Source organism: Melanerpes formicivorus, unplaced genomic scaffold (assembly GCF_026170545.1).
Source record: "Melanerpes formicivorus ecotype bairdi unplaced genomic scaffold, bMelFor1.0.p_v2 SCAF_2, whole genome shotgun sequence".
NCBI classification, from domain to species: Eukaryota; Metazoa; Chordata; class Aves; order Piciformes; family Picidae; genus Melanerpes; species Melanerpes formicivorus.
In genome coordinates, this window is record NW_027142354.1 from 54,260,142 (window position 1) to 54,283,428 (window position 23,287).

Sequence of the window (23,287 nt, forward strand, 5' to 3'; positions counted from 1 at the left end):
TTTATTCAGGGCCCAGAAAAAGTTAAACTGGTCTCTTGTCTGGAGCCAGTGCTCCAGCTGCAAATATGCAAAGGAGGAGTCTTGTGTATTCTCCTACCAAACGAGACAGATATTCCTACTGCTCTCTATCCCATAAGCACAGCTGTTTGGCAGCAATTTCCTTTAGGAATGTGCTTTTTACTTCCCTATTCCTACTCTTGTTTAGAGGTGAAGGGCTCCATAGCTCTGGCGGAAGATGCATTCTCTTGCCCTCACACAAATACAAGTGCATCCTGGAAGAGCCACTTACCCTACTGCAGGCTGCTCAACCACCAAGTCTGACTGCTTTGTTTCTTTTCCCTAGCTTCAGTCTACCTCATTTTTTACTTCAGCGATATACTGTGTTCAAAACAACATCCTGCCAAGCTCCCCTTCCTGCCAAGCCTGCTTTCACCCTCCATTAGCCCTCTTTGAAGAGGATCTGCCTGTCTATGGACAGATGCTATTAGCAGTGCTGTGAACAGGGCAGGGCCATGATTTATCCAGCCGGGATAAATCAGCAAAGCTCTGTCAATGCCTCTGCCATTTCCCAGGCGTGTGCCTCCTGAGCATCTCATCCAAATCTGGGCTTCACCTGTTAAAAACAAGGAAGGAAAGGACACAAAGAGCTAAATCCTCCCTTTCTGGTGCCAGGTGTGAAAGTGATGAAGGCCATTAAGAGAAGATTTGCTGGGGTAAGGAAAGGGAACAGCAAACCCTCTCTTCTCCTTTTTGCAATAGAAACACTCTAGCAGATGGAAAGCCCCAGCAGTCAACTGCCTCCTTAACTCCAAGCCTTATATCCAATAGTATAAATAGATCTCAATACACTGCCTACAAGAAGCCTATGGAAAGCCTGCCTTTAATTTGGAAGGACTGTGGCTTGTCTTCTATAATAGATGAACACACAGCAGCTTTGAAGGTATGTCAACAGGAGGAAAGGCTAAAGTAAAGTGGCTGTGGCTGTGAAACCAGTGTGAATTCTACTCTGAGAAAGTTTCGTCCAAGAGCAAACATTTCAGGAAGCCTTAGCTGTCAGGGCACAATTGTTAGATCAGATGTGTCCTCCTGGATGAGAAAATGGAGAGTGATAAGGACCTCTGATGTTCAAAAGAAACTTATGAAGTCTACTATATTAGTGAATTAGCCCGAAGTTGCTTTAATTAGCACTGAAGTAGCTCGAAGGCTAGAAACTAGGAACCTGTTCTCCAATTTTAGTTGTACACTGACAAGGATGGGTTGACTTTTGTGGAGACGGCCATAGAAATCTAACCCATCTGTGTCATGTGAAAATAACTGTATTTGTTACAACGTGGAAAGTAAAGCTCATCCCAAGTCTGCTGTCTTTTAAACTGGTGGGACTGCCAAAATTATTGTGATTGGACTGGTATAACAGAGGAGAAAACAACTGTATCCTTTCTGGTAAATCAGATGGAAAATAACCCCAGCCAGATACAAGGCTACATTGGACATTTCCCCCTTGCTGACACCTCACAGGAATCCCCAAGTGTTTGCTGTGTTCCAGTATCACACCCTGGTCTTTATAAATGATTTCCCTTCCTCACCAATTACTTCCTCTTTCATACCATTCATTTTTTTGTGTGTGTGCGTGTTCCCTCGGATTTTTGGTCTCTTAATCTTTATTAATGTAATGGGTCTTAGACAGAAACATTATTTGTGTTCACACTTACTGAAAATGCCTCTGCTGCCTTGTGAAACGCAGCTGAGAGAAACCTTAATTTGATAAAGAATTATTGTTTTGCAAAATGAGCATTGTTACATTAGCTCAGCACCGTATGTAAATTGCTTTTTGCTACAATGGGTCTCACTTGGACTATTTGGATAGTTCAGTGCTGTACATGGTAAGGTAAAATTGCACTAATAAAACCAAGCTGCAAGTACATTTCATCTGCCATTTGGTACTTTGAGTGCTTCATAATTAACTTTGGTCAAAAATTACCTTTTCAAGCCCAAGGGATTAATTCTCCTTTAACTATATTTGTGCACTACAGGAGAAACCAGTCGTCCCTTGGCTTCCTGGCCTTGGGTGAGCAGTTTACCGCATTTTTAACCTACAATCAGCGTGGAGGAATTCCAGGTGTGTGCTTCCCCCTCATGGAGTAAATTTCATGCTGTCTGATTTATTTATTTAGTTAACTCTGGGAACAGAAATGCCCTAAAGCAGGTTTCCATGCTCTGAGGGCTCCTGCCCAGCATGATGTGGACACCGAGGAGGTGCTTATGCTGGCTCCTAACCCAGGGGTGAGATAGATGCTGTAACAGTGACCACCTGGCGTACAGCCTCACAGCTTCCAGCACTAATCAGTTAAGAACATCTTCCTGGTATTTTTTCTTATATTGGATCACTCACTTTTTAATCCCCTTCCCTCAAACTGTTTGCCCTGTTCCTCACTGGCTAGTCTAGCCTTTATCCCTCACCGCAGAAGGCTGCTGATGTTGTGTTTGTCAGACAACTTCTGTTAGCCTCTTTGGCATATATTTGCCTTTTGGAAGAAAATAAACAGAGCAAGGCGTGTGATTCCTGCCAGTGTCAAGGAGAGGCTCTCCAGACAGGCTCTTGACATGTTACTTGGATGCTACTAAAATAATCTGGTGGGAAAAGGTCATTTTGAATTCAACTTTTATGCATAGGCAAACACATTACCATATGTCAAAGACACCAACCTGCATGAAAAAGAGCCAGTGAAGATGAGTACAAACAGCTCAGTGTCCAAAACAAACCACCCAAGCTCCCCCCACCACCCTAAACTATTTAGGGTTGATTTTGGATGGCAATGTTAAACATTCCAAGAATTTGAAAACAATTTGAATTTGCTTGCTTTCCCTTTTTGCTCTCTTTGTCCAGTTTAGAACCCAGTGAACAGCTACCAAAACTGCCATGAGTCTAAATTTACTTTATATAAACAAAAGCATGGAAAAGTTCACAGGGTATATAAAGTAGGTTTTCAACCACCTCTTGTTATTAGATGATTACTAAAGAATATTCTAAAACCCAAATAGGACACATGAGCCTAGGCTAAACAGCACCCTGCAGTAAACAAGACATTTATGTACTCTGGCATTCCCACTACAAGTGATGCTCAACAGGATTGGTTTAGGAAATGTGTCCAGTTCTGGGCCCCTCAGTTTAAGAAGGACATCAAAACACTTGAGCGTGTCCAGAGAAGGGCAACAAGGCTGGGGAGAGGCCTTGAACACAAGCCCTATGAGGAGAGGCTGAGGGAGCTGGGATTGTTTAGCCTGGAGAAGAGGAGGCTCAGGGGTGACCTCATTGCCCTCTACAACTACCTGAAGGGTGGTTGTAGCCAGGAAGGGGTTGGCCTCTTCTCCCAGGCAACCAGCACCAGAACAAGGGGACACAGTCTCAAGCTGCGCCAGGGGAGGTTTAGACTCGAGGTGAGGAGGAAGTTCTTCACCGAGCGAGTCATTCGTCATTGGAACGGGTTGCCCAGGGAGGTGGTTGAGTCATCGACCCTGGAGGCGTTCAAGGGGAGATTGGACGTGGCACTTGGTGCCATGGTGTAGTCATGGGGTCTGTGTTGATAGGTTGGACTCGATGATCCTCGAGGTCCTTTCCAACCTAAGTGATACTGTGATACTGTGAAATGTGAGTCAGTCTGCAGCACAGGAAAGCACCTTCTAAGAAGAGCCAGCCACAAAGTCCAGACCTGTCTCAAACACCAAACCAGTCCTTGCAGCCTTGTGATGGGTTTAGCATGTAAGGAAAAAGCTATGCACATATTGCCACCTGAATTTTCTCCACCTAAAACCATTGCATTGTGTTTTCAAAAGGGCACTCAGAAAAGAGGACCACACCTTGTCTGTTCTCCAAGACAGTGACCATTTTGTTGAGCAGGCAGTTACTAATAAATGAATTAGGCTAGATGAACTGAAGATCAGCTAAATGGAGATCAGAAAGTCTGTTAAGAACATGTGTGCTGTTGCTTGGAGCATGTCAGTCTTAGTGACACATGGGCAGGAGTGGAGGCCTTTGGGAGATGGGAGGAGAAGAAGGAAAGAAACAGAGATGACTGGCACAATAGCATACTGCCTATCTTGAGGGGACATCAGTCTGTCTGCTGAGGAGAAGAGGAAGGGAAAGGAAGACATACAGATGGTCTGACTCCCAGTGGTGACAGGAGCAGTTGGTCTCCTCTCTTTCCAATAGTGACAGTCGCTGTCACCTTATTTTGAAGTCTCCTAATGCAAAAATGGGAGTCAGTACGGTACTGAAAAGAGCAAATGGATAAATCACTTACTAATTGTAACCATTTGGTCCAGAAAGAGTGCTGGAGGTTGGTGCCTGGCGACAGCCTGCGATAGCTGAATGTGCACTTTCCCACCCTGAGAACTTTGGCATGAGGAGGAAAAGAAAGTTTGCACTATTTATCACAGAAAAAGGTCTTTCAGAGTCAAGCCAGCTACTGAATGCATGTTTACAGTGCTGCTTTCCCAGCAATGTATGACAGCTTGGGACCCATTGGCTGCCATCTCATTCAGCTCCATTTTACTGCAGCATCTTTTTAAATAGGCCAAAAGGACACCTTATGCACACAATCTGCTATCAAAACAGGAAGGTAGCAAAAAAATGTCCCTCAGAGTAAGATTATTTTTCTCTATTAACTCTGTACTGCACCCAAAAGACACCATTTTACCTAAGAAGCAGCCAGTGCTCCAGTATGTAGGGAGAGAAAGGGATGGTTCTTGGTTTGAGGAGGAATAGAATAGAATAGAATAGAATAGAATAGAATAGAATAGAATAGAATAGAATAGAATAGAATAGAATAGAATAGAATAGACCAGACCAGATCAGGTTGGAAGAGACCTTCAAGATCATCGTGTCCAACCCATCATCCAACACCATCTTATCAACTAAACCATGGCACCAAGCACCTCATCAAGTCTTCTCCTAAACACATCCAATGATGGTGACTGCACCACCTCCCTGGGCAGCCCATTCCAATGGGCAATCACTCCCTCCATGAAGAACTTCTTCCTAACATCCAGTCTAAACCTCCCCTGTTGCAGCTTGAGACTGTGTTCTCTTGTTCTGGTGCTGGTTGCCTGGGAGAAGAAACCAGCCCCCGCCTGTCTACAACCTCCCTTCAGGTAGTTGTAGACAGCAAGAAGGTCTCTCCTGAGCCTCTTTTTCTCCAAGCTAAGCAACCCCATCTCCCTCAGCCTCTCCTCATAGGGCTTGTGTTCCAAACCCCTCACCAACTTTGTTGCCCTTCTCTGGACACATTCCAGCAAGTCAACATCTTTCCTAAACTGAAGGACCCATAACTGGACACAGGACTCAAGGTTTGGTCTAACCAGTGCAGTGTATAGGGGCAGAATGACCTGCCTGCTCCTGCTGGCCACACTGTTCCTGATACAGGTCAGGATGCCATTGGCCTTGGCTGCCTGGGCACACTGCAAGCTCATGTTCAGCCTACTGTCAACCAGTACCCCCAGGTCCTGGTCCAGTACCCCCAGGTCCTGGCATAGAGCTTTTTGCTCTTGGAAAACCTTGCCTTCTCTACACAGTGCTTCCACTGGCTCCTTTCTTCTCAGGATGGGGGAAAAAAAAAGAACACCTTAGTTTTGCCAAGATGAAATTTTCAGGAGCACACAAAATATTTTAGGATCTGTGTGACTACATTTTACAAGGTAAATACTATTCAATGATTTTCCTTTAAAAAAAAAAAGGAAAAAACCCACCAGATGTTTACAGGATTATTTTCACCCAGTCCACTATTTTCAAAGTCAGTTGTCTAACAGCTCTCTACATAAAACAAACATGAATTTAAAGCAAATCAAATATACTCAGCCATCCCTCGCATGGATGCTGCCATTAATTCTTTTCAATTTCATTTAGCTTAATTCCCTTTGGAACAGAAGCATACTCCATCAGATTAAGGCCATTTTAATTCACATTTGTCCCCTCTAATGTGACACCCTACAATTATTTGGATTAAATTGCCCTCCCATGTTTAGAAATGTCCTAACTGATCACACACTTGGACCTAAACCTTGCATCTCTTTTGCACTGTTGAAAGTGGGACCTGGTTGACTAAGTTATTTAGATGCCACTGGGTATTTTAACCATGATCTAGCCTTGTTTGTTTGTTTGTTGTCTAATCTATCAGTGAATATGGGCTGTGCCAGAAAGCCTTTGTCACCTGAACCTCACCTACAAATCCACCCACTCACTCCTCACTTTGTTTGCTGCCTCTCTCCAGAGAAACAGAGGGTACTGGTGCTCAGCACCATTGCACCCTGCCCTCCTGGGGCTTCTGCCACCACAGCAGGTCCTGTCCTGGCAGCAGCACTTCAGACTGAGCAAAGACTCTGTTTCCCCTTTTTTTTTTCTTTAAAGGAAGTGTACCAAGATTGGGAAAACCACAAGGCAGGGTTAAAGTCACTGCATGGAGAAAGGGAACAAACTTTCATAACAAAATGAATCACACTACCACTGCACTTGTTGTCTGACATACGATCCCCAGAGTGCAAAATGGGAACAATTAGAGTGTTTCCGGAGAGAAACCGAAAGATAGAGATAGAGGAGGCAGCCAGGATATTTGTCATCTTCCACAGTGATCTAGCTGGGCCATAACTGTCCCTAGTACCAGAGGAGAGAGAGTTAATGAGAGGTGCGCTCCCATCTCAGTGCATCTGCAGTAAATCTGCAGTGCTGGTGCACAACTTCAGCTGTCTGCAGATTGCTTCATCCCCAGCAGCTTCCAGGAAAAGAGGGTTTTCAGCCCAAGACCTGAGGACAAGATGTCCTTCTGGAGACTTTTTCACCTTTTGTCTCTCTCTCTTTTTCTAAGGAAGGGTAATTAGAGCATTGATGGCAAACCCCTACAGCCATCTGGGTCATAAGATCCCAAGAGATTCAATAATTTATTCGGCCACATGATTAGTCTCTTTTCAGAGACTAGGCATCCAAACTACCCTGCAGTGCCACACTGCTTTTGTTTTCTGGGTTTTGTTTTTTAAATAAATAATACTTGAGGGCAGAGTTGGTTCCAAGGAGCTGTGCTCTTTATTCCCTCCTGATATAATGCTGTCAGCAAGAGGTATCTCTGTGACCGTGAGTAGTTACATGCATGCCAGACCCCGTGTAGGTCATGGAGGGTTTGCATTTCTGCAAGACAAATAATGCTGGAAAGCATTATCTTTTTGCCTGTTGCTACTGCCTGTGATTCAGCACAGACTCCAGTTCTCTCTACACAACCAGGAAAAGCTTTCACTATTTGCTTTTTCAAATGCTGAGCCCAGAGTATGCAGAGCATGTTACAGAGAAGAAACAGTGCTCTTACGACCCATGATTGCCTTTACCTTGGTCATCTTACATGTAAACATAACAAGTCCCTTCTCTTCCAAGGCATCCTCTTAGTGATGCCTTTCCAAGTGAATCCCCAAGCTCTTATGTGAAAGCAGAAATGATGCCCAGCAGTATGCACAACTCCATCAAGGTGCCACTGAGTTAGCATGAAACCATATTCCAAAGTTTACCTTAGTTCCTTGAAGGGGTCTGCCCTGACATTGGGAGTTTCTATAGATTTAGGGAACACTGTGCCTTCTGCTCCTGAAATCACAAAACAAAACAGAAGACAAATTGTAAACATTATAAGCTGTTATCAGGGGAGTGATCAAATCAAACCTAGGTGCAATTTAACCCATTGCCTGACCCCATTTCTCTCTTGCACACATCACTTCTGTCCCTGGGAAAAGACAGACCTTGATTATCTGAAATTGGTTGCCTTGATTACAACTAGGACTAGCCTGTAAACTGCACTTCTAGGTGGAAGAGCAGCTGCTTGCTCCCCAAATCTGGGAGGCTTTTGCTGCCCCACCTGACGTATGGAGCTTGTAAAAGTTTAGTAACCAGGCATCTAATCCAGCCACATTGCTTACTAATGAACCTGGATGCATGTCATGACTTTATTTCTTTTGCTGAGCTCTGAGAGATACTCAAAAGACAAACCCAAAGTTTAGCTTGATCACTGCAAATGTCTCTCCAGTCAGGCTGTGCTCCTGCCTGGGGAAAAGGAGAGAGGTGCCCACCTGATGAAATGCAAAACAACCAAGCAGCAGATTCTGCTCTAGTCCAAGTCTGACAACTGGTTTGATGTGTGACCCAGAAGTCACTCTGCTTATTTCCCTACTTGCTGAGTGTTTTTAGATCACCAGCTGCAAACTCCTAGGTAATGTGCACAGCTTTCCTAAGTTTCAGACCACTGCAATCCTCTTCTGTGACCACCTGCAAAGCCCAGGTTGGGCCATTTCACCCAGTCATCCTTGCATCAGGTCCACATATTGTGACTGAGCCATGCTGTGTCTCTCTGAAAAGAACTGCTCTCTCTATATCATTGCTTTAAGTCAAAGGCAGCCCATGCCACCCTATGGTAAAACTTTCCATTAACTCTAAAAATGTACATCTAATCTGAATTGGTCTAATTTCAGCTTTCAGCCACTAAATCTTCTCATGTCAGTCAGCTGGGTCTGCATGAGCAGACTCTCCACCTTGTGGAGATAGTTATTGGTAGTGACCCAACTATCCCAGCCTTCTCTGAAAAGTCACAGCTTTCTGAATCGTTCAATCATTCACTGTGAAGCTGACTTTCTGGGCTTCTCATTGCTCTTTTCTGAACCCATTCTACTTTTAAAGCACTCTCTCGGGACACAGCTGCTGTCACTGCCACTCTGTACTGCAGAACGTCATCCTCTCCCTCCCTTTGACGCTAAGCACAGCTAAGGATAGGTCTAACTGCCTTACACACAGCAGTGTACTGGAAAGTAAGGTTCATTTTTCTCTAATATACAGCTGCCTAGCCAATGAGCAAGTGTGATCTGTATTCTTAAATCTAGGCCTGTGGACTTGCATTCAGACATACTGTGACCAGTTAGCCACTTATCACCTGTAGCCACCACAGCCATTTCAGGGTCAGCACCCAAACAGCACCAGTGCAAACTACAGATCCTAATGGGACCTTCAATATATACTGTTTTAGCTCTCTTTTAACACATGCTAGTGTAATTGTTACCTCTGTGCAGTCTGGAAGTCACCACTATAGAATAGAAAATGTTCTGAGATGATGCAAAACACATTAATACAACACCCTTCTGCAACCTCTGCTGGAAGTTAGAAACACCTGTGGCTTCAATAAGGCTGCACTTCCTTTGCACTGAAACAGCTTCATTACTGTACCTGTGATTCTACTCTGTGATTATCAGTTTAGTTTCTCCAAGCTGCCTCACTGTGTTAACATAATAAAACCCAACAACTCAGAATGAAAATAAGCACTCTAACCATTACCAAAAAAACCCTAACCCAGAGAAAAACAAAGTAATCTCAAAGGCCATAAAAGTAGTCTGAAGTTTGAAGCTTTATACTTGGGAATTGAAATTGATCCTATGGCACAATACAGATATTTAGCTCTTAACTTTGCTATAAGCCTTCACTGTTACAAGTTGTCAAAAGCAGCTGTAACTTGCCAGCCATGAAGGTTATTATTATCAGATCTGTCTTCCCTCAACAGTTTCCCAGTGATTTAAGTCTCTCCTTATCCACACGATTGCCTTGGCTATTTGCTTTGCAACAAAACTTAGCAAAAGATGCAGCTGGCAGATACCTGCATAATAAACCAATGTTTTGTGGAGGGGAGGAAGGTGAGGAAATGCAGATGGAGAGCTGCACGCAGATATTGTACCTTTTCCACCTCCGTAACTTAAATGGTGACTGGATGCTTGTAATTTGAATTCGTTTTTTCCACACTTTAGGTCTGCTATTTCAGTTATGTAAAGCCCCAAATAACAGCCTGCGCATCACCAGAAATGCCTGCAGGATACAGAGAGATTTTAGCATATTTCTAGTGACTTGGGGGTTCCCAAGCTTTTGTTATATAATGTGAATGAAGGAAACAACAAAGTCAATGAAGACTTCAATGGGATCATATCAAGATGGCTGAAAATAAAGGAGGCTGCTGTCCCTTCCTCCATATCTTTTTTCCTTTCCCTACACACAGTTCTTAAATCATTTGTCCCTGTTTTCTTCACTCCCACCCCCATGGAAGAGTCGCTTATCCGCTGGGAACAGGAATAAGATTTCTAAATCCTTCTGTTTCTTTCCTCTAATAGGAATTAGAGGTGAACTCCACCTGTCTTGATAAGGTTTCTTGTCTTAGAGTTTTAAGAACACAAGAATTCCCCAAGGGCCCCCTGTCTCTGTCACTGAGTAGGACATCAGCCACGAGGGGATGCTGAGGGACCAGGTCTGAGACATCCCTCCCTTGAGTCAAGGCTGTCAGCAGCTGGGGGACTCCTCGAGCTGGCCATCACCCAGCCACTGGAGAGACACTGATAAGCTTTCTTCACCTCACCTAATTATCATTTTAAGCATCTCCATTTCTGTAGCAGGGGCCTCACAGATTAATTAAATACTCTGGACAAGTTTTTTCCGCTGTCTGATGATTCTACTGGATGCTTGTTCTGCCTTGGCCTGTGGAAACCAGTAAATAACCATCCTCTTCTTTCCATGCTACTGGAAATTTTATAGACCTCAAATGTGCCCATTCCAGCCCTCTCTCTTCTACATTGAAGAGTTTCAGCCTCTGCCTAGGAGGTCAGCTGTTCCCGTGGTGCCTCCAGATGGAAACAACTGCCTTGGACAGATTCAGCTACAGTGGACATTTGTGTCAAAGTCTGGCTCTTGGACACCATGGCAGTCCCCACTCAGCCTCTGATAGCATCAGTGCTGAATGATAAGTGAAGGCATTAAGGCCAGAGAAAGTGACCTCATGTGGTGGTTTTAATAAAGGCTTTGGCCAAAATGAAAAGGGAAAGTTTTATGGAAATGTGCTGTTGACATTGAATTGAGCTACTCTGGCTCTGCAGAAGAAAAGTGTGATGTCATGGATAAACAAATGTTTGACCTCAGGGAATGGAAGAAGAGAGAGAGGGTGAAATGTATAAATCTGAAGTCCAAACTTGTGTGTTTAGAAAGCAGTAAAAATTTCTTTGTGTTGGATGCTTCCAGGATGGGAATGTCCCTAGATAAAGGCTGAGTGCTAGTCATGATTCATGCCAGCAGGACACGGCCAAGGGAAGGGCAATCATGACATTAAACTGAAAGGCAAATGTAAGTCTGAGAGGAACATGAAAACAATCACATTATTTTAAGAATTATCAGAGAATCCTTGAACTACTCTGTAGCTTCCAGATCACCCTCACTGATGGGACTGTACAGAAAAGAAACACTGTCAAGACTGCAAGAACAGAAGAAGACTAGAAGGACCTGGCTTTTTTAGCTTAGCAGCATGATGGATAAGGAGGGATATGAACGGGATAATATTGAATATAATGCTACTGTTGGCATGAGAGCAAGTGGCAATAAACTAGTCTCCAACATATTTGGGAAGTGTTTTGTAGCCAAAAGAAGAGCAAAAATGTGAGCAGCTTTTCAGTTAGATGGGAGAGAGAATCTGAAAAACTCATGATTATAAGAGATGGTGTCTAAAAACCAGGGGACAAGATTTGCAGGACCAGAAAGTGCCTTCCAGTCTTGCACTCCTCTAGTCTTATGTTCACTTTCCTCTACCTGAAGAATGATGGGGTTTGGCAAATGGTAGTGCACAGCTTTATTTAGAATAAACCTTTATTTAGAATAAACCAAACCAGGTTGGAAGAGACCTTCAAGATCATCGCGTCCAACCCATCAACCAATCCAACCCACCCAAACAGCTAACCCATGGCACCAAGCACCCCATCAAGTCTCCTCCTGAACACCTCCAATGACAGCAACCCCACCACCTCCCTGGGCAGCCCATTCCAATGGGCAATCACTCTCTCTGTATAGAACTTCTTCCTAACATCCAACCTGAACCTCCCCTGGTGCAGCCTGAGACTGTGTCCTCTTGTTCTGGTGCTGGTTGCCTGGGAGAAGAGACCATCATCAGCCTGTCTACAACCTCCCTTCAGGTAGTTGTAGAGAGCGGTAAGGTCACCCCTGAGTCTCCTCTTCTCCAGGCTAAGCAACCCCAGCTCCCTCAGTCTCTCCTCATAGGGCTGTGTTCCAAACCCCTCACCAACTTTGTTGCTCTTCTCTGGACTCGTTCCAGCAAGTCAACATCCTTCCTAAACTGAGGGGCCCAGAACTGGACACAGTACTCGAGGTGTGGCCTAACCAGTGCAGTATACAGGGGCAGAATGACCTCCCTGCTCCTGCTGGCCACACTGTTCCTGATGCAGGCCAGGATGCCATTGGCGCTCTTGGCTGCCTGGGTACACTGCAGGCTCATGTTCAGCCTGCCATCAACCAGTATCCCCAGGTACAGCTCCAGCAGTTCAAGAATTAGCTGCTATAATCTTCCTTCTCACCCAAAGCTACGACATCCCTCCTCTCTATTTGGAATTAAGGAAATGGAAATTAATGTTATTATTGTACGACACAGCTCCAGCTTCCTGAGTGATCTGTTATTAAAATACCTGCCATCTACCATGAAAAAATCCATAACACAAAATTCCTATTTCAGTGCAAAGTACTGAAATTTATTATTTTTTCTTCACCTTATGAGACTCTCTGCTGCTGCTAAGGGTAACTTACCTACAAACAGCCAAAGACACTTAGGAGAAAACAATCATATAATTTGTATTTAAGCATACCATGCTGTACATCCCTAGGCAATAAATTATTCTTCCTCACAGAATCATATCAGAGTGACTTCTATTAAAAGCCATACCTACTGACTCCCTCTCCTGACACTGGGTAATTTACCACCGATAAATGTTCATAAACAGTTTGACTGAAAAATCCATAAAGCCATTTCAGCTTTATTTTAAGTTCCATTTAATGTCCCTCAAAAATGATTTCATCAATGTGTTTCCATTAGCTGGTTCTCTGCCCGATAACTTCATTCCACACAATCAGTCAGGAACTTATAAAGCGTGTGGCAGGATCTACCTGAAGTGTTTGGAATCACCATAAAGATTCTCTCCATGAGTGGACATTTGTTTTTCTGCTTCCTTTCTAGTGCATAAGGTGTGGAAATGTCCAAGACCCCTATATGTGTTCACTTGATGCAAGAAGAAAAATCAAGAATCCTATAGCAAGGAAACATTTCCAGTTCAATTTCAGGGTATGGGCGATTATTTTTTGTGTGTGTGTTTGTTTTTCTCTCATTTAATTTGAGATTCCAAAGAAAGACTGAGGGAGAACAGGTCTGCCAAATGAGTCTGCATCTTCTATGGCACTAGTGGGTTCCTAGAATCATAGAATCAGTAAGGTCAGAAAAGACCTCAAAGAACATCAAGTTCAACCTATCACTCAACACCTCATGACTTCTAAACCATGGCTTCAAGTGCCACATCCAATCCCTTTTTGAGCACCTCCAGGGATGGTGACCTCACCACCTCCCTGGCAGCACATTCCAATGGCCAACAACTCTCTCTGTGAAGCACTTTCTCCTCACCTCGAGCCTAAACTCCCCCTGGCACAGTTTGAGAAACTGTCCCATCCAGGAGGCAAGCCTGGATGTGGTTTGGACCATTGCAAGTGAGTTGCTGGAGTGACATCCAGCTTCTGGATTTCTTCTTGCTTCTGTCTTTCCTTTTTGCACCTGCTACAAGACTCTCCAGCACCACTGGTCTGCATTGTCTGAAGACACTCTTCTTTTTTGCTGCAGAGCAAGTGTCTGGCACAGCAATCTCCTCTCTTCCAACATGGAAGCAGTGGGAAGAGCCAGTGGGCTGGGATTTTGGCAATCATCTTGCTGTACGACTGAATTCAAGACATAGCATAAAACAAGGTGGGTTTTTTTGTTTTAAATCCCAGTTTCTCACTGGAACAATGCAGAGGCATTAAGTTCTGTATGTGAATGTTAGTCTGCCAGGCTCCTGTGGAGTGCCTTTTGGACAATTAGTCCTCTTCATCTAAATGGGGATTTTGTTGATCAATCTCATGAGCCTTGTGAGAAAAGACCAGGAGATTACTAACACCCCACCAAGACAAGGGCCTTGGTGTGAGTTCAACACTGCCTGGATGTCAGGAGCTCTGTAGGAGAGAGAGGACTTACAAATGCTTCAGGAAATGAACACATCTCAGCTACAACATTTATCTTGTTAACCAGCAACAAATCCAAACAGAGGAAAGTGGGCGTCAACAGCTCAGCTCTCCAAGCTGCCTCTCACTTTCCTTGCGTGCTGTAGAGGTACTCGAGCTGCTTGACACTGTCCTGGTACCTTCCCTGGTGCATAGGCAAGGGCCATCCCTGCTCCCTCCGGCCAGAAACAGAATCCAGCTGTCATGGCAAGATAGTGATAACATACTATCCCTCTGCACAAAACTTGCTCTAGGCTTCTACTGCTATCAGCTGGAAGGGAGAGAAGAAGTGCTCAAATGCAATGTGATGAGAAGTATTTTTAGACTAATGATTGATGCTCCTGCTGCCAAGGGTAGGTGGCAATCAGCTGAACAGCACTTGGGGGGGGAGCAGAACGTGAAGGAGAGAAATCAGGTTTCTGCTCAGGTGCAGATGCACCTGGCTAGCTATTCCTTACTTTCTTGTTTCTTTTCTTTCCAGAAAACACATTTCTTCCCCACTCTGTGTGTTCTTTCAGTAGTAATTCCAGACCCATAGTACACATTTAGTGATGCACATCACTGTTTAATAATGAAATTGTCATCTCAGAGCACTGTGTCAAACTTGCTGATTAAGCTGTCTTAAGTGCACCATCTCTTTAGCATTCTGCCTTAATGCAGTACTGTCCAAATGAGGGGAGAAGAATAAGGATTTGCTATGCTTTTTTTCCAAGAGGCAATGTATAGCACGCTGGTGATCCCCATAAACTACCTCTATTACTGCTATTATTGATCAGGACACATTCAGTGATCTGTCGACGAAAGCAGCCATCTGATGAGGTTCTCTCCTCTCTAGGTCTCAACAGGGTAATATGTGACAGCCTCAGAAAGGTGTCTATGCAAACAGATGGCCAGGAAGTAAATACAATACAAGTAAAAATGATTTATGCCTGCTCCTTCTAATTGCTAGCTTTAAAAGCCTTATCCGTCCTTAATTTATGTTTTAAATGGAGGGACATAATAATTGCTGTTGCTCCCCTTGAATCCCATCAAAGCTGAAATCAATAGGAGCTCCACTTCAAGGCTCAACAATAAGAGCCTGGCTCAGTTAAGCCAGTGCACTGAACAGAAGCCATAAGGCTTCATTCATGTTTCTTTCTAGGATACAATAAAAATAGTTCTCTGCAAAGGTCTGTCTGTCTGTCCACCTTCATTGTCAAAGTACCGGGGAGTTGTTCTTGGGTGGGCAATCTGTGTAATGAAATCATGTGCAGCATCAGTAGAAGTCTTTGTAATAAAAATGCAGTATCATTTTCTTAGAATCTTTTAGATGTGGGTCTTGGCACTGTAGGCACATGGGAAGCGAGTCAATCCCTAGCCACTGGGCTGTGTTTGAGTTAGGTCAGATGAGAATTCCTTGTGACACCCGCACTGCCAGCCCTGCTGGGTGGAGGAGAAGCAGTTCTCTGACTCATACTCCCAAGAAATAAATGGAGCTTAGTTTTAAGCCAGAAAACTTGCAAACAGTAAGCTAAGCTGCAAGCTCTAAGGTAAGCATGTAGTCATAAGTGGTGCTTATGTCTGTAGACACATGTTGATCTTCAACAGCCTAGCTGCACTGGTGGAATGCCTGAGGAATATAAAGGGAATAACTCAGAAGAACAGAAGGGCTTGCATCCAAACTAATAAAAAGTCATATGAATAAAGGTTGTCATAACTTATGCTGACCTCTAGACATTTCCTTCTTGGCTAGTTTTGGGGTCTTTCAACACTTGTCTTTTTCTGCAGCCCAACAATAGCAATATCATCACTGAATTTCTTTGAAGCTCTTCTTGGCATTCTCGTGCCAAGTTGCAAAGAAACTCAGAAAAGCACTTGAAGTAGGAATACACAGTGGAAATTTATCAAGGAGAATATTATGTGAGCTTCAAGCAGACCAGCTTGTGAAGGCTGGGGAAGACACTTAGGAAATAGAATATAAATCTGCCACACTTTTAAACTTGATTTCAGTGTTTGGTAAGTGTACAATATGTTTCTTTCATAATCCTTCTGACATTTAATCAATATTAATCTGATGGTGGATGATTCTTCTTTTTCCTTCAACAGGATTAAGGTAACACAATCTGAACACACATTTCAGCCTGGACTCAAAGCCTATACACTTTACATAAATGCTGTCCTTTTTGCCTGGGATGTACTTTGAAGTAAAAGCAAACACAAGGAAAACTTCTCAGTGTGTCTGCCTCTTGACTCACGTGGTTCTCTCCAGCAAAAGAGGAGTTTACAGTCTGGGTGAGTGGATTTTGAAGAAGGAGGGCAAATGTTAGTTGAATTTGCCATTCAAAGAAATGCACAGCAGTGTCAATGGCTATTGCCCTCAAGGTAGCAAAGCAATCAGAAGCATTCATTCAGGAATGGTAAGTGTCTTCAAGATCTGGTCATTTTCATTTCTTCCCTTACACAGTAGGAAAAAAACCAACAACATATACTTGGAAGAAAGTATCTAAAATCCCACCCCAGCCCCAGGGGGAGGGGGAAAAATCTCCACCCAATTCAACCAAAGATTTTTTCTATATAGCTTGTTAATTCTTTGTCACTGCTGATTCCAGATTAAATCACTTTATCACTCCTGTCTTTTACATTGATACAGAAATAAGGCAATTCTGAACTGAGAGCAAAAAAAGAATTTTTCTTGTGGCTTTAATCATTGCTCTTTCATTTTGCTAAACCTGTTTTTTTCGCCCAGCACCACAGCTCTACAGTGAGTGCAAAGGAATTTGATGAACCTCTGTAGCCATATCTGAAAGCTACAGACAGAGGAGGCTGTTTCCAGTCTTGCGAGTGCCAGTGCTAAAACCTGGTATCTTCATTTGTCAGCATTTCCCCCTACTTTCCTCATTTTATTCTCTCTTCCTTTTCCACAGGCCCAATGACTACATGACAGCTTGGCAAGCGCTCCAGGACTGCGTTAGTATTACTGCTTAATTACCTATAGGCAGTGTGGTAGAGAATCCTCATAGCTGCTTCCTAAAGAAGTTCATACATCTTCAGCAAAAGGTCAAATGCCTGTCCAAGCCTTGTGAGCAGCATGGTTGTGGCATGCTCTTTTCTCTTGCTGAGAGCACAGAAGAGAGTTCTGGAGTAACTTCTACTCCAGGCGCCTTTAAAGCAGCCTGGGCAAGCAGGAGTTCATTTGCAACAGCATGAACTTCCCTGGGAAAGGCCTCTGACCCCAGGCTGGTGGTATAGTGTTATCTTCCAGAAGCACAGCAAGGTGCCCCAGCAAGGTTCCATGGCCATGCTTCTACAGCACTGAGCCATCTCTGAGTCAGAGACAACTTCCTCTCCATTGCTTTTGTAAAGGAAAAGTACCATGGAAGGAAAATATTTCAATTTGCTAAGCAGTGAGTCTTATAGCACCAATACTCCTTTGGGCAAGCTATTTACAGACCTGTAGTCAGGACATGTGTTTCAGGAAAACATACAGAATACACAACATAGGGATTCAAGTTTGGCATTTACCCTCAGCTGTAAAGTTGCAGCAGATGCAATGGCGAGGCCAGAAAGCTCCATTTCCTCTGGACCAAGCCTGATTTCAACACTTGGCTACAAGGGCTGTTCCCTCTGCCACAAACAAGTCAGCAAAATGCCATTTTGAAATCATAATGGTTGTTGTAAAGGGCAACTGTGCATGTCCTGATCCATAAATAATCACTTCTGAACAAGGATGCATGCAGCAAAAATGGGTGGCAATTCCTGGGAGTTGTTAGATTCCTAGCTTACACCAGCCTCTGAAATGCCTGGAACCAGTCAAAGAGCCTTGGGGATTATTTTAATTAAATGTAACTACACTTGCACTCATTAAAGTTACTCTGATGTAAATATAGCAATGAACACAAGCTGGAAAGGACATGCCAAGAAGATACTAAAATTGTTATACTGAGGAGAGGCCTGCAACTAGCCTGGCATTGCAGCCACAGCTTTGCAGGATTCCTCCCAGATCAAGTTAATACAAACTCCTTGAAAACATTTATAGATGTGAAGCTGTAGAGACAGCTGGGCCAGCCTGCACAGACATTAGCTCACCAATGAAACCTAGCACTCTACATTCTCCAAATACAGAGCAGTTTACTCCCTTTGCCCCCAACAACATTCTAACCAAACCCTCCCATTTAAAAGAGCTTTCTACAAGACAGTCAAGCAGTGATACCCCACTGTGACCCTGGCATATATTGCTTTTATTGGTGGTGTTGTTCCACTAAGGTCCTTTATATATAGCTCACTAATAAAATGCTGGAAACTTGCCTTGGAATTAATTACTCCAACCTGAATGAATAAGTTTGCAATAACATTTCAACAGCTGCTTTTCAGGTGCAATCCCAGGCACCTGGAGAGAAATTAGAAAGAAAAAAAGAGAAAAAAAAAGGCTCCCAAACTAATCACAGAATTTCAGGGACTGGAAGGGACCTTGAAAGATCATCTAGTCCAACCCCTCCTGCCAGAGCAGATCACCTACACCAGATTACACAGGAATGCATCCAGGAGAATGTTGAACATCTCCAGAGAGGAGAGAGGGAGACTCCACAACCTCCCTGGGCAGCCTGTTCCTCCTCCTGAAAGTCTAACCTGTGGTCAATATTTGCATGCTCCACACAGTTCATGGCCCAGAGGCAATATACAGTGGATAAAAAGCTACAAGGTAGCAACAGAGCTAGTGGTTAATTATTTGAAGGGAGGGCATGCAAGGGGTTGGTGAGATCGAAGGTGTGTTTTAGCCAGCTGTGGTGCAAGGGAGGACTGTGATGTGGGAAATAGAAGGCACTCTACCCCACTCTAAACACAGCTGGTTTAAGTTAGGGTTTGTCACAGAGAAAGGCTTGAGACTGTTTTTTATCTTTATCTGTAGAAGGAAAGGTTATGTCATGGCAGTGTGAACATCTAGGAGAGAAAGGGATTTTTCAGGGACCCGGAGTGGGAACAATCTCTGTATTCTTCTGTTAGAGAAAAAAGATCTCGTGGTTTTATGACTAATCCTATCCTCACTGCACAGCAAAATGGCAATCTTAAGAGTAGTCAAAAAGTGTGGTTGAGCTGTAACAGGACAGCAGCCAGCCCATGCAACCCAACCTCCCATGCAAACCTTCCTCCACCACTCAAAACCAGGGACTTTTTGCTGTTAAGCTGCAGGAAAGTGTCTTTGGACTGTTCTCTCAGCTCACTGCAATGTATATGGATTCCCATCAATATCTACTCTTACATAAAAAAACCAAAAATAAAGCAAAAGAAAGTTTCCCATAAAATAAAAAAGTAATCTCAAAAAAAAGGGAAAAAAATAAAGAAAAAATGTTTCCCTGAAAATAAACTTCAAAAAATAATCTCAAAAAAATAAAAAAGAAAGGAAAAAAAAATAAAGTTTCCCTGAAAATAAACTTCAAAAAGTAATCTCAAAAAGAAAGGAAAAAAAGAAAGAAAGAAAAAAAGGAAAGAAGAAAAGAAAGAAGAAAAGAAATAATAGAATAGAATAGAATAGACCAGGTTGGAAGAGACCTTCAAGATCATCACGTCCAACCCATCAACCAATCCAACCCACCTAAACAACTAACCCATGGCACCAAGCACCCCATCAAGTCTCCTCCTGAACACCTCCAATGATGGTGACTCCACCACCTCCCTGGGCAGCCCATTCCAATGGGCAATCACTCTCTCTGTACAGAACTTCTTCCTAACATCCAGCCTAAACCTCCCCTGGTGCAGCCTGAGATTGTGTCCTCTTGTTCTGGTGCTGGCTGCCTGGGAGAAGAGACCAACATCCGCCTGTCTACAACCTCCCTTCAGGTAGTTGTAGAGAGCAGTGAGGTCACCCCTGAGTCTCCTCCTCTCCAGGCTAAGCAACCCCAGCTCCCTCAGCCTCTCCTCATAGGGCTTGTAAAGAGAGGAAGGAAAAAAGAAAGAAAAAAGAAGAAAAAAAAAAAAAAAAGAAAAAAAAAAGAAGAAAAAAAGAGGAAAAAAAGAAGAAAAAAGAAAAAAAAAGAAGAAAAAAAGAAGAAAAAAGTTCCCCCAAAATAAACTTTAAAAAAAAATCTCAAAAAAAGGAAAGAAAAGAAAGAAAAAGAAAAAAGTTTCCCTGAAAATAAACTTAAAACTCTAAAAAAAAAAAAAAAAAGGAATAAAAAAAGAAACAAAAAGAGTTTCTCTGAAAATAAACTTCAAAAATAATCCATCTCTCTCAAGAAAGGAAGAAAAAGAGATGTCAAGGCCCTTGGGAGAACTGACACTGGGATGGCATCAGATGTTGGCTTCTAAGGCTGAATGAAGCATCTGACCAGAGTTTAATTTGTGTAAAAAGTTATGCTAATTTCAATTGCTTTAGATGTAATTAAAAATGCTTTGCTATAGAGATAATAATGTAAGTCTCTTAATTAGTATCAAGTGGCATCTAGAGGGCATATTTAAAAACTAATCTGGAGAATAAATAGAGCTAATTAAGAGTCGGAATAATGCTTTATGATTGTCTTCTGTTTATAAATGCTCGAACGTTCGCCTGTGCGATTAAGCGAAATTGGTAATTAATATATATCAAAGTTAGTTTTCAGTGCTCTTTTAACTACAGACTAGTTCTTATGCACCATTTTTCAGGCAGTCTCGAACATGTTTCATTTCTGGGAGCGGGGGTGGGAAGGGGAACTGCTGCATGACGTACCACATACCAATTCAATTAAAACCGCCTCTTTCATCTGCGGGAATGAGCCCTGTGTGTTTATGAGCCACCAGGGGTTAGCCAGTGAGGCACTAGCCTGTGGCTGCCTTCTGTTTGCCGAAGGGCACTGCTAATCCTTGCTATGGCCAGCACAGGGAAGGTTTGCTTGTAGAATCATAGAATCAATAAGGTTGGAAGAGACCTCAAAAATCATCAAGTCCAACCTGGCACCCAACACCTCTTGACTACTAAACCATGGCACCAAGTGCCACATCCAATCCCCTCTTGAACACCTCCAGGGGTGGTGACTCCACCACCTCCCTGGGCAGCACATTCCAATGGCTAACAACTCTCTCTGTGAAGAACTTTCTCCTCACCTCAAGCCTAAACTTCCCCTGGCACAGCTTGATACTGTGTCCTCTTGTTCTGTTGCTGGCTGCCTGGGAGAAGAGACCAACCCCCACCTGGCTACAACCTCCCTTCAGGTAGTTGTAGACAGGAAGAAGGTCTTTCCTAAGCCTCCTCTTCTCCAGGCTAAGCAACTCCAGCTCCTTCAGCCTCTCCTCATAGGGCTTGTGCTCCAAACCCCTCACCAGTTTTGTTGCCCTTCTCTGGACACGTTCCAGCAAGTCAACATCTTTCCTAAACTGAAGTCCCAGAACTAGACACAGGACTCAAGGTGTGGCCTAAGCAGTGCTGAGTATGGGGGCAGAATGACCTCCCTGCTCTTGCTGGTCACATTATTTCTGATACAGGCCAGGATGCCATTGGCCTTCTTGGCTACCTGGGCGCACTGGTGGCTCATGTTCGTCTTACTATTGACCAGTACCCCCAGGTCCCTTTCTGCCTGGCTGCTCTCCAGCCACTTTGACCCCAGCCTGTAGCACTGCATGTGGTTGTTGTGGCCAATGTGTAGAATCTGGCACTTGGATGTGTTCAATCTCATGCCATTGGACTCAGCCCACCTGTCCAGCCTGTCAAGATCCCTCTGCAGAGCTCTCCTACCCTCTAACAGATCAACTCCTGCCCCCAGCTTGGTGTCATCTGCAAACTTACTGAGGATGGACTCAATACCCTCATCTAGATCATCGATAAAGATATTAAAGAGCATGAGGCCCAGCACTGATCCCTGGGGCACACCACTGGTGACTCGCTGCCAGCTGGATGTGGCACTATTCACCACCACTCTCTGGGCTCGGCCCTCCAGCCAACTCCTAACCCAGCACATAGTGCTGCTGTCCAAGCCATGAGCTAACAGCTTGGCCAGCAGTTTGCTCTGGGGGACGGTATCAAAGGCCTTGCTGGATTCCAGCACCTCTTTTCTGATGACAAGGTTCCAGCATTACTTTGCAAAACAAACTTTCAGAATCAACTTTGAAGAGCATACAAAGGAAAAAACAAAAAGAAAAAGAAAAAGAGAAAGACAAAGTAATTATCATTACCAGGATTAAAAGCTAGCCACAAGCCCAATAAACTGCTGCTCTAACCTCTGTGGGATGACTTTGATGCCAAATAGCAGACAGACAATTCCTTCTACAACACGTACGTGTTCAGCAATAACATGAACGCGTTGAGGTTATTTACATGGTGTAGATAGGTGTCAGCAGACACATACTGACAGCACCTGAGATTCCCAAACACCAGAGGAATGATCAAAGGAATTTGTCTGTGTACTACAAGTTGGACTAGTCTCAAGTGCAGACAAAATCACGGGAAGAAACGCGAACATATGGTATGACACTTCCCAGCGTGGCAAACAGCCATGGCAAACATTTTTTGGAGATAAAATTAGATTGGGGAAGAGAAGGTGGAGAAAAACAAAGCCAACCATGACCTCTGAAAGCATTTCAGCTCAAGGTCGTTGAAGTAACTTGCCATGTAACATCACCACTGGTAACATTCTACCCTTTGTTTTCTGATAGGTATGCATAAGCCTAGTAAACCCCAAGAAACACTCAGCTGCAGATAAAAATGAAAGCACACCACAGTGGAGAGCAGTATTTTTGATGCTCTTCATTCTGGAGACTAAGACAAGGCAGAAAACTCTAACTAGCTATAAAAAATAATTGCTGCTTTCTCCAAACTACAAAGTAAACACAAAGCAATATTTTTATCAGCTTGTAATCTGAGAAAGGGGTACTGGAAACCTGTAAGGGAAAGTTTCTGTATTTTTTTTCTTCTTTTTTTTCCTTTTTTATTATTTTTAAGAATCAGTGATATAAATCTCTCTCATTTTAAGGTCTCCAAGAAAACACTTTAAAACAGCTGCTTCCTGACTTGACTTACCCTGCACAGAGACCGTACATTTAATTAGCTCTGAAGGGTGCAGTGTGAAGGGAGATTTGTGGTACACCATGGATCGAGACAAATGTTCCCCAGCTTTCTAACACTGGAAAAAAATAAAATGTTGAATGATCCTTTTCAAAGTTTTGAGCTAAAAAAAAGATACTGTTGCTGTGAAGTTCAGCATTTATCCTTTTTATAGC

At 43.5% G+C, this 23,287-nt stretch overlaps 1 protein-coding gene and 1 long non-coding RNA gene across 8 annotated transcripts in view; one reads left to right on the forward strand and one right to left on the reverse strand.

Moving 5' to 3' along the window:
* Nucleotides 1-23,287, reverse strand: part of SGCD (sarcoglycan delta) — a 393,456-nt gene that overhangs the window by 38,847 nt on the left and 331,322 nt on the right. For all 7 annotated transcript variants that reach the window (XM_068161646.1, XM_068161637.1, XM_068161680.1 and 4 more), the window contains one exon: nt 7,543-7,615. In XM_068161646.1, the coding sequence (XP_068017747.1) occupies nt 7,543-7,615 (73 nt within the window). The remainder of the gene's footprint in view (nt 1-7,542; nt 7,616-23,287) is intronic.
* On the forward strand, nt 13,734-17,071 carry LOC137452879 (uncharacterized). The gene is made up of 3 exons (XR_010990190.1): nt 13,734-13,832; nt 16,211-16,396; nt 17,029-17,071. It is a non-coding gene; the product is annotated as an uncharacterized lncRNA (long non-coding RNA).